Genomic DNA, 15,125 nt, shown 5'->3' on the forward strand with positions numbered 1-15,125 from the left:
TTTAATTTTTCAGTCTTGTGGTGTGAATAAGTCTCACTAGGTTATGTCCACTTGTAACGGGATAGTTTATATAAAAAAAAAATGCTAAATATAACACATCACATATAAGAAAAACTAAAATAAGCTAATGTTTGGAGTGACTAGCTAGCCCATAGACCACAAATGATTTTTTTTAACACCCGCATTTCTGTGGACATAACCTAAACGCAGCACATACAAGCACCGCTTTTCTCTCATAGATTACTCCAAACCACCAAAGAACGTAGCGACGCAAGGTCCCGGCAGACTCCCGCTGTTACTTCGTCATCTTCGGGAGCATCCATGCTAAGCTAACATGACGCTGAAGGCTCCTGCGGTTGAAGGTAAGACACTCTGCTTTAATCGATCGAAAAATACATATTTAAGTTAGTACATAATTGAAAAATAATGATAGACATGTTGGTAGATTTGTATTGTATGTCACTTTCTGGACCCCGTGCGTTATTATATAAAAAAAAAAAAAACTTTTAAAAAGCTCCTTTGGGCCACATCCGGCAGAACCGACATGGCCCCCAAATGCAAGCTCATAGTAGCCGCCCTCATTTCTCAATGCCAAATGCATTCTTATGATAATGTAGTAATGCTGGAGCTGAAATTAATTGTCTGTAGTTGCGGGTACCCTTTTGCGGCTTTGCTTTCGTCCTTCTTTATCCATTTTGTGCTATCCATAAGCTATCTGGCTAGCTATGTGGTGGGCTACCTAGCGAGCACTTTATTTGCTAGCGATTAGCTATGTAGCTGGCTCGCTATGTATCTAGCTAGCTATCTATTAGATATCCTTATCCTGTGACTAGTAACCTTGAGTTTTGAAAGGCGCTTATAAATGGCTATTATTATTATTATTATTATTATTATTATTATTATTATTATTATTAAGAAAAGGCCCCAAAAGTGTTGGAGAACTGCAAATTCTCAGATTGCCCTCTACTGGTATGTAAAAATGGGACCCTGGAAGAGTTCAGTTGTGTTTCACTTTAAAAACAATACACTTGTGTTTAATCTATAATGTTTTTTTTTAAACATGTATTTTAATTTTACCATGGAACTCTTTTTATGAATATCCAAACAATAAATGATTGAAATGTAATTGTAAGCAGACATTTTATGCATTTATTTAACTTAATACCTAAAAAAAATAGTAATATAACATGTTTGGCTAGCCTCAATGCCAACATTATTTAGTCATGTTGAAACGATAACATATTTAATTTTATTTTAGATAGTCTGAGATTAAAATTTAGTATTTCCATACTGGATGAGACGATGAGTATTTTGGGGGGATAAAAAAGTACAATATTTCAAATTCCATTTCAATCTTTGACTAGTTCAAGTAAAGTTTTAGTATGCAAATAAGTAATGAATCAGTATTTTATTGGCAGTTTTAGTTTCACAACATTCGTATAACTTGGTCAACGTTTTGGAAGCTAGCATCTCAGTAGAGTACTAGCGTTAGCTTTAGCTCGGCTAGCGATTGTTAGCATTGTAGATAAACAGCAGAAAATTGACGTTTTCCTATGTAAAATATAATTAGGAACACAATAACTATTAAACATGACTGTTTATTAAGTAATGTTCATTATTTTATTGTATAAAATGTTGGCTTGTGTTACAAAAACAATACATTAATGTAGACGCGCTAAAATAGCTAGTCTGTTTATCTTGCTAGCACTGAAATTGGATTAGGTTATGTGGTGAGTGCTTTCGTTTTGTGCTTTTTGAAATTATCACCTGTATGTCTTACTTTTAAATGTCCAATGTGTGTTGCTAAGTTACGAGGAGTTGCTTATTTTCAATAAAATTACATTTATTTAATAAATTGAATGAAAAGAAGATAATGTCTAAAGCTTATTAGTGACAGGTTCAATGTCAATGCGGAGTTGTAAGGTGGACTTGTTGATTAGTTAGCTGTTAATAAAAATTCTAACATATATTTTTGAAAAAGGTAAATATGCTTAATGGGTATTTCTACTCTTCCTATCAGTACAAAGTTTTTGTTTTACATTTTTTCGGAGCTGACATATTACCTGATAGGAATATATTCAATTAATCGACATAACTGTCAACGTCGTCTTGTCAACGAATCGGTTCTATCCATTTAATCCATTCCGTGATGGCATTTTCACAATGTTGAGTAAATGTATGTCACATTTAGCAACAGGAAAGCTTAACAATTCAAGTTACCCAAGTTTTCTTGACCCATATTTGACGTTGTACCCCAACGTTGCGCCTCGGTGTTCGGATCGCTTCGTTTCCGACGTGAAAGTTTAAAGCGTCTCGATTGCGTCCCCGTTGGAAACAATTCGTGTTCGTAAAGATTCGTTTGCGCGTATTGGGCAGGGGGGACACACACAAAATTGGTCGCTTCGACGTGTGTGTGGCCTTTGGATTAAAGCTGCAAAGCTATCAAAGGAGGTGGGTGGCAGTGGGGGGTGGTAACGACGACGCGTCGTCGTGCTTTAATGTATTTTTAATTTTTTTTTTTTGCTTTCTCTTAGGCCAAATTTTCATCTGTTGTCACCCCCTCCCGGAACCCCCCCCCCCCCTGCATGTCTGGCAGCCGGAGCGGGACAGAGGGGGGAAGAGGGTGCACCTTTGCGCAGAGACAGCCTCGGCGCCCGAGAGCCTCCTCTGGGTGCACAAAGGCAAGCGGAACGCAGTGCAACTTCGAGTGAACCGAACACGCCACATCGGATCGCCGAGCCCCCCCTCCTCGACAGCAACCCTCCCCACACATCCAGGAGAGAAACGGTAAGTACTTCGTTTCGCGGACGATTCGGTGCAGCACGGAAGCCTCTCGGCGCCGAGCTTCCCCGAGCGTGCTTGTTTTTTTGCAAAAAATGGCGTCATCGCCCTCTTGTTTCTACCCGGCCGCGGCGAGCACGCTTCCAAGGGGCTTTGGGTAGCCGGCACAAGGCGTTCTAAAGCCCGCGGGGTGTTCACGCGGCCTCGCCGTTGTGCTATCGAGCGAAACCGGGGCTCGAGTCGGCGGCTAGCCGACGCTATCGTGCGGTGGAAGGACGCGCAAAGATGGAAGGGTCACCGGTTCTGTGCGCCAGGCTGCCGCCTCTTAGTGGAGGGACTCGGGCTTTTGGCGCACATTAGCACCGCCGTCGCGGTGCTAAAACAACCCGGATGGCCTCGGGTGGTTACAACCTAGCTCACCGTCGTGTTTACTCGGTGCCTTGGCTTGCTTTTATCCGGCTCAAGTCGTCTTTACGCCGCACTACCCTGCCATGCTGCAGTCGCTTCGGAATGGGGGGCCTCCGCCAGCTACTATGGCGCGGAAGGTGCCTTTCCAGCCGCGTTTTGGTGCCTCTCGAACGCCATTTTATCCACGAAAAAAGACGTTTGGAGCAAGATTAGCGATCGAGGAAGGATGGGGCGGGGGTGGGAATACGAAGCGACGACGGGTAAGGAAATCACCCCGCGCGCTGCTTCTTTACGCAAAAAACACGAGTGGGGAAGAGTTTGCACAAAAAGTGGGGAAGTCCGGCGGTCGTCGCTGCGCAAGCACCCGCGACGGCGCCTTTTTTTGCGCAGCTGGCGCAACCGCCAACCACGCACCGGGCCAACCTTTTGTAAATAGTGAAACTCTTGGACACACACACAAAAAAGGGGGGAAGCACAATAGTCACCGCGCCGGCCCCCTTTATGCGCTCCTAAGTCCCACTCGGGCTGCCTCCCGCTTCCATTCCACAACCCCCCCTCCCCCCTCCCCAATCAGGCAGTGCATGCGTCGTAGCGGCCATCGCGGCGAGGCCACTCGATTCACTTTGCGTGTTCGCCACCACGCAAGCCCCACGATTTATCGCGACATTTGCTCGGTGCCTTTGAGTCCAAGAAAAGTAATGCGCTGTGGGGGGGTAGCATCCACATTGACGCGTGTACGTTGTCCATCCAAACAAACATACCCTGAACTTCTCAACCACGTCAAATTCGGAAGTGTATACTCCTCCCCCCCCCAAAAAAAAAGAAAATGGAGACGCTATCAAAAGTCTACACACCCTTTGTAAAACTACAAGTTGTTTTTGTGATTATTCAACAAACAATTGAAACATGTCATTAAATCAAGTCAAGAAAATTACAGCGAAACTGTGGCAAAATACGCCAGAAAAAGCCTACTAGACCAACTTGACCCTAGTTTGGACCTTCATCACTTGAATCGGTGACAACTTTTCGCTATATATTGATCACGGTTTATTTGATTATTAGTTCTTACAGGGTGTCCACATTTGTGCTACCGTATGATGTTTATTTTTAGCTACGCCTTTTTGTTTTTCCTCCATTTTACGAAATGCATTCATGCTAGGAAAAAAACTGAAAATCAGCGTTCTTAGTGCCCACCACAGTCTAATGATAAAATGTATGTTCTCGTCAGATATGTACATTATGTATTTGACTACTTTAGCCCCTCCCCATTTTCTTTGTTTTTAATGAAAATGATCAGTGTGCCTGTATGCTATCAGCCGTTGTTGACAGGTTGTATATCAGGTGTTGTCGCGGTAGCAAGTATAAACAGATGAGAGATAAATGTGACTATGTGCGATTGTAATTTTTTTTTTTGGGGGGGGCAGGCTTTTGAAGCAATGTCTGTAATATAAACTAATGTTTGGTTTTATAGATTGAGGCAAAATCCAATTCCGTCGGCGTTTAGCGTCCGTTTGTTTTGTACTCAACCACAGTAAATTGACTGCCGGCACCCCGAAGCCTTGATAGACTTTTAAAGACTTTATTTTAACCTAATATCCTTTTAGAACAAGCAAGGAATACATATGACACCTCAAAAAATAAACATACTATTCATATGACTGTCTTTTTAGAGTGCCACGTCGTCCTTCCCGTGGTCCCATAATACAATTGGGCCAGAATATAGTGTCGTTTCCTCAACCACGCTGCAGATTAATCACGGGGGATGCAGCATCACGTATTTGCTCATCAATTATGTAAACTCGCAAGACTTTGGGATGGATTCTTTTGAGACACTGGAGACGGATGGTCGAATGCTGCGGAATTGTTTTTTTTTATTTAGAATTGTTTTTTTTTAGCTTTGCTATTTAGCGAATTGGCACTGATGCAGCTAAATGCGACAAGTTGGCTTCATATTTCAGTTGGAGGGCTAAAATTGGAGTAATTAGGGGTGAAGCTACGGTCGCTAACTAAAATGTGTGTCATTTATTTATGTATGTACTTATTTATCTAAATTCTGTCAAAAATATTGTCGCTTCACCAATGGCCGTCAACCATCCTCATGCTATCTGCAGGAACATCACTTTGTTGTTTCTCTCCTATCATGTCAATATCATTCTCTTATCGAATTTTTCGAAAATAATTTGACGTCGTAGTTTTAACACTTGTTCTTGCCGAGTAACAGGTGTCCTGCCTGTTGAACTAAAAAAAAAAACAGTAGTTTGTCCATTTGCGGGTAAAACTAAAACAATTCAAACTTAGCTTTGTCTCCCTCTGTGGGGCTCTTGCGTGAACTACAACTACAAAACATGGCCGACGACGACTGTTTGTTCGAGCGGATTAATGTTGTTTTTCCGTTTAATTTATCGCATTAACATGTACTTGGTGGTATTTTAGCACACAGTTAAGTAGTCAGAAAACAAAAACACCAGAAAATCACCTTCGTTTCATGTATCATTTTGAATGCCATAGGACTGTAAAGTGTCCTTGAGAGTTTTGAAAGGCGCTTATAAATGAAATGGATTATTATTATAACACTGGCACAGACACTGACGCACAAAAATGGCGGATGTGGGGGGTCTTCACGGTTTTTATAATTAATTTTACAGCTAATAGTCGTGATTTTCTCGTGATATTTTAATGTTCAATGACTTTTAATCGCTCGTATTCTGTATCGTTTGGTTTACTGTACTGTACTCCGTAATGAGTACAGTAACACCGTACTTCCACTTGACGGCGACATCGCTACATTTTCCACATGCAGCGTTCTGTTTGTATAGAATCTTGATATTAAAATCTTAACCCGAGTCATTTTTATACATGAAATGCTGATTTTGCAAAAATGATTACAAAAATTAATGTTGGGATAATCATAAAGATATATAAATATAATTGTGTGAAGCATTTTAGTATTCCAACAGGTTCCAACAGGTTCAATTGCAATTTCATCCATCTTTCCTGAACAGGGTCACGGAGGGGGCGGTTTTGGGTGGAAGGTGAACCTCACCCTGAACTGGTCGCCTGTCAGTCACAAACAGAGACGAGCAGCTATCCACAACCGTCACCGGGTGGCTAACCAGTCCCTAGCTGCTCGCTTACAAGTCAGGCAAGTGTAGCATGATACCATCAGTGACTTGATTTTCTTTTCTGCTGTTTTTTTTGTTCTTACTTCATCTAATCTTTAATTTTATGTTTCATGTGAAGAGCACACGTGGCGTCTCGGCACCATGGTGAAGACTAAGTCATCCGGGAGGAAGAGCTCTCACACTGTCCGTCAAGAGGTACGACTTAAAAGCGCCATTAAAAAACCCTTTGTTCTTCTATACATTTAATTGCCCACCATGTGAGTTATTTGTACCCCCCTGACAGTTCACTAAAGGGTCCAGGTGTCCCACTTTGCGCCGCGCCGATGTTGTGGGAGTCATTTATCCTCTTTCAAGGGCGGCAGGGACTTTAGCCGGAATGAGGAAGATGAACGAGGGCGGTGATGGAAGGAAAATGATGATAAATTGAAGATCAGTGCGAGCAGCAGATTTCAGACACAAGCGTGTGCTCATTGATTGGCTCGCAGTCGCTAATCTACTGTGTGTGTGTGTGTGTGTCTATGCCATGATGCTAACTTAGCCTCTGGATGCTAACGATTGATGATATTACACACAGGCAATTTAATTTAGAACACAAGAGCAGAGCAGGAGATGAGAATATACAATTGAACGCATTGTACAGCTAATGAAACGTGAGTGCTAATAACCCAATTTCTGTCATTTTAATTGCCCCTCGTTTGTTTAGTCCTGTCAACAAGACGCGGAAAAAAGTCCACGCCGCGTCTCCGACCATCTCCCCACGGAAGAAGCGTCTAAAAAGACCCCCGAAGCCTCAATGGACACCCAGGCAAAGGGCGACTGCTCCGCCCAAGCTAAGCCGTTATGGAGGCCCATCCCCCCTTTGCTACCAGAACCCGACAAAGCGTCCACGGGGGACCAAAGCTGCCAGACCGAAGACTGGCTACAGCAGACCGCCGCTGGCACTCACCACGCAGGTAGAACACCAATCGCCCAAATATTATCACAACTGCACCAAATCTAAAATTGTTTTTTTTTCCTCCTTTGAGGTCATTGCGTGGAGCCGGGAGACCCTGCTGTGCTCCAGCAACCCCTGCACACCTCCAAATCGGGGATTCACCAGATTATTGAATGTTTTCGTTCAGGTTTGGAACACACCCTGTCATTCAACTTCACAACTAAAACCTAATATTTTACTTGCTAATCAGTATCGAACAATAGCGGTAATTGATTTAAAACAAAATTGTCACAGCATTGTGACATAAACCAGAAATATGACTTGCTCTTTGCGGATGATAAGGAATACATGCCAGCGATTATTTTTGAATTACATGGTTCAAGTCAGTTCTGAAGTCCGGGTCACTTTTATCTCAAGCAGGGTTGAACTATTAAAAAAAATAATCAGTCAGATTTTTATTTCAATATTCAATATTTTTGAGGTTTGGTTTTTGTATCTATTTGTTTGTTTGTTTATGTATTTATTTGTGTATTTATTTAAATATATATATTATATATTATATATTATATATATTTTATTCATTTATTTATTTTGGTCAAGTCTACCACCCACGCAGTAATTTATTTATTGAATCTATTTTATTTATTTATTTATTTTATTTATATATTTCATTTATTTGTGTATTTAGGTATGTATTTATTTGTTTATTTTGTTATTTTTTATTTTGGTCAAGTCTACCGTCTGTGTACTATTAATTGTATTTCATTTATTTATTTATTTAGTCTAGCCCACGCACTATTTTAATTACTTTATTTTGTTTCTTTATATTATTTTATTTATGCATCTATTCAATTTTTCTGTATTTATTTATTTTAAGCAAAGTCGTCAATTAATTTATTACAATAAGCAATAGCTATTGTATTGTAATATTGCATCAATGTTATGACCTCCGCAATGGATTTTAGTCCTAAAATAAGACGACCCCGGTAGGTGTTAATTGACGTCGCCCGCTGCCTTTTTCTTGCGCCGTCAGGCACCAGCCAGCTGAGGCACATGCTGCTAAAGGAAGTGGACACCATCTTTGAGTGCAAAGTGTGTCGCAGTCTCTTCCGAGGCCTTCCCAACCTCATCACGCACAAAGAATACTACTGCCTCTCACGTTTGCCCGAGAGTGACGGTGAGCGCCGTGACCAATCATTTCCATGCGCTATGATGTAAACACCTCAACAAAATAAGGTCGTTTTAAGGCTTAATTTTCAACATTTTGGCAAATTATTTTTCAGTTTTTTTTATTTTCAAAATTTTGGATATGGATTATTTTGCTGCTGTAAACTGTGTCATTGGGTAAGACAAAAAAGTGTTTTTTTGTGATGACCACGTTACTTCCAGTTTGAGTAAACGCGGGCGCGCGTGGCTGCCGCTGCTCACCTGCAGAAAAAATATCCTGTGACTGTAAAAGTGTCTTTGAGAGTTTTGAAAGGCGCTTAGAAATGAAATGTATTATTATCATAAACAATATTTGTTTGTCATTTCCAGGCGATGACCAACACAGCGTAGCTTTTCAAGATGTGACCGACATGATCTACCATAGAGCAGAGCGACCGGACTACGTGGTCCGCCTTGAGCCCATCCAGACCAGCAGCAAGGCCGTCTACCAGTACCTCACCACCGAGGAGGAAATGGCTCGCTATCCCTCACGAGCACCCAGGTAGCGTCGGCGGCGCGCTAACTCGCACGCCATTTTACCTCATCGCGCTTAGCGCCTTTGACATCAGTCCCCTCCGTCCACCCCAAAGTGCCAGGGCGAGTCCGGTCGCATGGGAAGGCGAAACGGGGGAGTCCGAAAACAACCAGACCGCCCAACCCCGCGGTCCAGAAAGTCCCACGCATAACCAGAACCGGAAAAAGTGGGACGGGGAAGAGGAAGAAGCTAAAGAAGAAGCGCCCCAACCTGAGGACGAAGAATCCACGAGTGGGGTACATTTTAATTTTTTTCTCGCTTCACTTCTTTTTATTTATCCAGCTATTTGGCTATCTAGCTAGCTGCCTTTCTAGCTGACTACCATGGTAGCTATCTATTTATTATCTATTTGCTAATTTTTAGCTATCTAGCTATCTAATCGCTGTCTGGCTATATGTCTAGCTATCTAGCTAGCTTTCTAGTAGGTATATGTCTGTCTGGCAATCTGGCTAGCTTCTATGTAGTTGAGTTACTTCCGGGCTGGCGAATATGGCTGCCGCTGCTCACCCACAGAAACACATATCCCGTGACTGTAAAGTGACCTTGAGAGTTTTGAAAGGCGCTTAGAAATGAAATGTATTATTATTACATTTATCGCATCAGTTAGTTTCACGTCCTATTTTTTTTTTTTCTGGGCTCCGTCCAGGTGGACGACGTCACCATCTCGTGCTGCCTGTGCGGCCAGGACTTCAACTCGCGCCGCAGCATCCGACGGCACTGCCGCAAAATGCACAAAAGCAAACTGGAGGAGCTGCGGAAATTTACTGACACGAGGACAGTCCCGACGAGCTTGCTGTCGATGGTGAAAGGTGAGCTAGCCCGTCCGGAGTCGTCGTCTGTGAGTTCCGTTCCGACCAAACGGTCGTAAGTCGAAATCCATTCAAAATGTCGAATGGAGACTCTGAGGCTATATGACACGCATCAAGGCTCAAAGTCCTCATCTCTGTATTTGCGTAAATATTGTCTTTAAAATAAATACATTTAAAAAAAAAAATAGATAGCTAGCTAGCTTTGAAAATTCCAACCAGTTGGCGCTTTCCAAACATTTTTTTCTCGTTGTGTGTTTGTTTTAACGTAATGATGAAGGTCGTCCCCAATCTCTGAGCACCCCCCCGGGCAAATCTTGCCCCGTTTGCCTGAAAGTATTCGCCACCAAAACCAACGTCCGCCGCCATTTTGACGAGGTGCATCGCGGCCTGCGGCGGGACGCCATCACGCCCGCCATCGCCTCGCGACCCGGTCAGCCTTTATCTCTGGAAGCCACGCCTCCCCGGAAAAGCAACGCCGCGTCGCCGCCCCGAAGTGGCAACTCAAAGACGGCCCCAGTCAACGCCAAAGCGGCGCTCCCCAACCAGAACCAGAACCAGAACCGGGCTAATCCGCCGAGTCAACCTAGCACCCATGCGCAACCGCAAAGTCGCTGCACCTTGTGCAAGAGGAACTACAGCTCGCAGGTTAGTCGCCTTTTTAAATCCTTACATTGTGTATACTAGCGTTCTAGCTACCTAGCTAGCTACCTAGATAGCTATCTGTCTATTAGCTATCTATCTAGCTATGTATTATGATTATTATTATTATCTATTAGCTACCTACCGAGCTAGCCATCTGGCTGGCTATATCAGCTAACTAGCTCGCCATATAGCTATCTAGTGAGCTATCTGTTGGATATCTATTAGCTATCTACTAGCTGTCTAGCTAGCTTTCAATCTGTGTATTTTAGTGACATTCAGTGTATTAGCTAACTATATAGCTATCTAGCGAGCTATCTGTTGGCTATCTATTAGCTATCTACTAGCTGGCTAGCTAGCTTTCTATTTACTTCCAGGTTGAGTGAACGCTGGCGCGTGTGGCTGCCGCTGCTCACCCACCGAAAAACTGTGACTAAAGTGACCTTGAGAGTTTTGAAAGGCGCTCATAAATGAAAAGTATGATTATTATTATTATTCACGCTAGAAAATGTGATGGCGTGAAACTTTTCTGTCACTCAGCTGATGTTGAAGAGACACATGCGGATCGTCCACAAGATCTACAGCGTCAAAAGCAACCGATTGGCGGCCGCGTCGCCCTCGCCGACGCTAACGGCGCACGCTAACAATAACGGCGGCGCTAGAGCGTTGCCTAGCAACAACGTCCAAGTCAAACAGGAAGCGGATGAAGCGTCGGAAGACGAGCAAGAGGAAGACATGGAGCAAAGCCCGCCGGCGTCGCCCGCTCGCAGCGCCGCCGCCGCCCTCAAAGTGAAGGAGGAGCAGTCGCCGTCCGCCGCCACCCCGCCCGGCGCTCATCCGGCCAAAAGCAAACTATCGGTAGGCTTCGACTTCAAGCAGCTTTTCTGCAAGTTATGCAAACGTCAGTTCAGCTCGCGTCAGAATTTGTCCAAGCACATCGAGCTGCACATGGACGGCAACGACATTTTCATCAAGTTCTACCGCTGCCCGCTATGCCGCTACGAATCGCGGCGCAAGCGGGACGTCCTGCGCCACGTGACGGTAGTCCACAAGAAGTCGTCGCCCTACCTGGCGAAGATTATGCCCAAGTTGGAGAGCCGGGCGGTCAAGAGGCTAGCCGAGGCCGTCCTTAATAGCGCTAATCCCAAGAAGGCGGCGGGTGGCGCCGTTAAGGGCGAGGCGGACACACGCCACGCCCCCGCCGCGCCCTCCCCTTGCCCGTCGTCCGCCGCCTCCGCCCGCAAAACCCCGTCCCCGCCGCCCGCCCCCTCGCCGCCCGTCACGCGGAAGCAGGACCGCCACCCGCGCCCCGCCAGCCCGCCCGTGACGCGCCGCAGCGACAAACACGCGCACCACCGCCACTCGCCGTCCGCCTTGGGGCCGCACACACGCCGCCAGGACGCGCTGACCGAGAGCGGCGCCGCCGCCGCCGCCGGATCGTCCTCCGCCGAAGTCCGGGTGACCAAGAACTTCTCCTTGCACGCCTGCGACCAGTGCGGACGCGCCTTCGCCAAGAAGGTACGACGCTCGCTCCATTTGCCTTTTTGTCCACACTTGATTTCAAGGAGGTGGACCATAAATAAATGAATCAAGAAATACTTCAAGAAATACATCAATAGTGAATCAATTGAAAATAGTTTAATTTAAAAAATGAAAAATGTAATAGTTTAATAATTAAAAATTAATAGTTTAATTAAAAAATAAATAGTTGAATTCAAAAATTGAATATTTTAATATACAAAATGTAATAGTTTAATAATTTAAAATTTAATAGTTACATAGTTCCGTAAAGTAATTAAAGATGAAATGGTTATAAATAAAAATTAAATAGTTATAATTAATATTTAAATAGTTAAGTAATTAAGAAATTAAAAGATATATAAATATACAAAATATAAATGAAATAAAAAAAAATGCAAATAAACAAATTGATAAATAAGCAAATTAATGGATATGTGAATAAATAAATACAAGTAAATTAAATTAAGAAATTAAAAGATATGTAAAAATATAAATACAAAACTTAAAAATATAAATATACAAAATAAATATAACTGAAATAAATAAAAAATGATAATAAAAAACAAATTGATAAATAAGTAAAATAATGGATAAATGAATCAATAAAAATGTAAATAAATAAAAGTAAATGAAAAATAATAAAAAGTAAATGAATAAAATTAAATGAATCATTAAAATAATTGGGCTCTCCCAAGACAGGTGAGAAAATAAAAACTATTCATACTTAGTCATATGGCACCAAAATTCTCCATTAAAAAAATGACGCCTATTTAAATATTTTTTATTAGTGCCAAATTGAATTGAACGGCTTCAAAATGTCCTGGATTAGCACAAAAAAATAAAACAAAGTTTACATCCGTAATTTCTTGCTGTACTACGAGAGGGTGCCCGTGTATCATAACACTGCTTCACACTACTTAACTGTATTAGGTCAAAACTCAAGATGGCCAAGTAAAATAATAATAATTACAGAAAACGAAATACTGTCACCAAAAATTCGACTTGTTTTTTTAATACTCGATTGGGTGTGCTATTTATCCAAATATTTAGAAAAAAATCAATTATTTTTACTTGAATGTCTAAATAGTGCGATTTTTGTTTTCAATTTCAGTGAATCGTTTACCATTCCTCCTTGTTATTTTCAGTATATGCCATAATTATTTTTTTCCAATTGTTCCCAGTTGTACCTGGAATCCCACAAGCGAAGTCACCGCAACGCGGCCATGGCGGCGGCTAGCAGGAGGAAAGGAGTCAGCACGCGTTCCAAGTCGCTCGTGTGGTGAACAAGAACAAACGTGTAAGAACTCTCTGGGCGCACTTTGCCTGCTGTACTTCTACACCCCTCCAAATATTTCCTTTTATACCCCCTCGCCACACACCTACTTCGCCTACCGCCCCCCCCCCATTCACCGCACAAAAAGCCCAAGTGCGTACTTGAGTTAGTAGCTTAACAAGTGCGTTTGTAACCATTTTTTTTCTCCCACCGTATATCGAATAGTAGCTGAAACCAAACGTTTACCCGCTGTTTCCTTTTACATAGAAGTGAAATGGAGCTCTTTTGTTTTATGGCTCTTTTATTTCCCTCCCATTTCACTGGCGCAATGTTTAAAAGTTGTTTCAAAACGTGGACCAATGAAGGAAACAAACAAAAAGTGAAGGATGAACTTACAACAACTTTTTTTAACCCTCCCAGAAGATTTTTTGTGTGTGTTTTAAACATGAAATGGAACTGCAGAAGAAAGCAGATCTGTCCAGCAGATGGTGCTGCCGCCCATGAAAACTAAAAGAACTGTCGTTAAAGAGCTATTTTCCTTTTTTTTTTCTTCCCTCCACCCCCAATTCCAAATCTTAAATTCTCCAATCTTCAGAAATAATATAAAGAATATATGTAAATAGATGTATTTCCTTAACACTTAAATGGCCACAGTGAGCCACATTGTTTAATAATCCTCAACGTTTGACTGACAAATAAATTGTATTTGAGTAAAAAGGTTGTATTCCAAAATGGACAGGAAACTCCTCAATTTGTTTCGACTTTAGGATTTTTATGTTCGAATCCTTAAATGTCTACATTTGCACCCTTAGGTTTTTATTTACTAATTTAGTAACTTTAACCGATACGTTGCTTTGAAAAGTGTTTCATTTAGGTTCTCAGGTAGTCTCTGAAACACTGGTGAAATGAAGAGTAAATGTAAATAATGAGGGAGAAAAAAGCCCGGAAATGAATTAAAGGCTGGAAAGTTTATTTTTTACATAACGAGACACACGAGTGCAACACGTTTTTGCTCTGGGTGGAAATGTATAAATTATTCCTCCTGCGTGGATGTGTTACTAGATGAAATAATCACAATAGCTGACGTCAAATATGTCGGAGCGGTTTATTTTGCATTGAAAAACGATTGTTTTTCATGTCACCCACTGAAGTTAGCTCCTCTTTTTCAAATGTGATCGGAATGTATAATAAACATGTAAGCTCTTAATGGAGGACTTTGGCCTGACTATTTATTTATTTTTTGGGATATATGAGTGACAAAGCCACATCGATCATGTTTGTTTATGCCTTTCACACAGATGGATTTCATTTAGCTTAGATGCTATTGCTTTTGGCCACATTTATATATTTTATGTGTTTGTGTGTGTGTGTGTGTGTGTGTGTGTGTAGTCAAATCACATGTCTAATATCACCAAGCCTGATGCAAGGAATTCACCTACCGAGTTGACTATCCATTTGCAATCTGTCTGGCTAGCTAGCTATATAGCTGGCTTTTTATTAGCTATATGGCTAGCTAGCTAGTTAGCTAACTGTCTAGCTGGCTATCTATTAGCTATCTCTTAGCTAGCTTTATATCTATTTGAGTTACTTGCGGGTTGAGTGAACGCTGCCGCGTGTGGTTGCCGCTTCTCACCCGCAGAAAAACTGATCCTGTGACTGTAAAGTGACGTTGAGAGTTTGGAAAGGCGCTTATAGATGAAATGTATTATTATTGTTATTGTTATATTTGTTATTTTTATTCTTCTTTTAATGTCACGTTTTAATACTTCTCCACGTGAGAAAATCACCACTCGCTTGAATAAATATTTTACATTTTGAGTTCACCCAACTTATTTATAGTGTTAATAACGCGGTGTACGACAATAAAACCGTTAAAATGAATGAAACTAATTTGATC

The 15,125-nt window shown here is 42.0% G+C and overlaps 1 protein-coding gene across 1 annotated transcript; it reads left to right on the forward strand.

Annotated features, from left to right (window-relative positions):
- The first annotated feature begins 45 nt into the window (after nucleotides 1–45).
- Nucleotides 46–14,543, forward strand: znf800b (zinc finger protein 800b). The gene is made up of 13 exons (XM_088988713.1): nucleotides 46–362; nucleotides 2,535–2,787; nucleotides 6,192–6,331; nucleotides 6,430–6,506; nucleotides 7,015–7,264; nucleotides 7,337–7,432; nucleotides 8,279–8,422; nucleotides 8,782–8,953; nucleotides 9,042–9,222; nucleotides 9,633–9,795; nucleotides 10,073–10,440; nucleotides 10,975–11,952; nucleotides 13,137–14,543. Exons 4-13 carry the CDS (start codon nucleotides 6,453–6,455, stop codon nucleotides 13,236–13,238), a joined length of 2,508 nt encoding a protein of 835 aa, XP_088844839.1. The 5' UTR covers nucleotides 46–362; nucleotides 2,535–2,787; nucleotides 6,192–6,331; nucleotides 6,430–6,452; the 3' UTR covers nucleotides 13,239–14,543.
- The last annotated feature ends 582 nt before the right edge of the window (nucleotides 14,544–15,125 follow it).

This window comes from Hippocampus bargibanti, linkage group LG22, assembly GCF_051943395.1.
Source record: "Hippocampus bargibanti isolate YZ-2025 linkage group LG22, ASM5194339v1, whole genome shotgun sequence".
NCBI classification, from domain to species: domain Eukaryota; kingdom Metazoa; phylum Chordata; class Actinopteri; order Syngnathiformes; family Syngnathidae; genus Hippocampus; species Hippocampus bargibanti.

Excerpts from the sequence above, each read along its gene's own strand:
- znf800b (XM_088988713.1), top strand. The coding sequence starts at position 6,453 with ATGGTGAAGACTAAGTCATCCGGGAGGAAGAGCTCTCACACTGTCCGT. Across the intron at positions 6,507-7,014 it reads CTCACACTGTCCGTCAAGAG|TCCTGTCAACAAGACGCGGA; the intron begins GTACGACTTAAA and ends TCGTTTGTTTAG. Across the intron at positions 11,953-13,136 it reads GACGCGCCTTCGCCAAGAAG|TTGTACCTGGAATCCCACAA; the intron begins GTACGACGCTCG and ends AATTGTTCCCAG.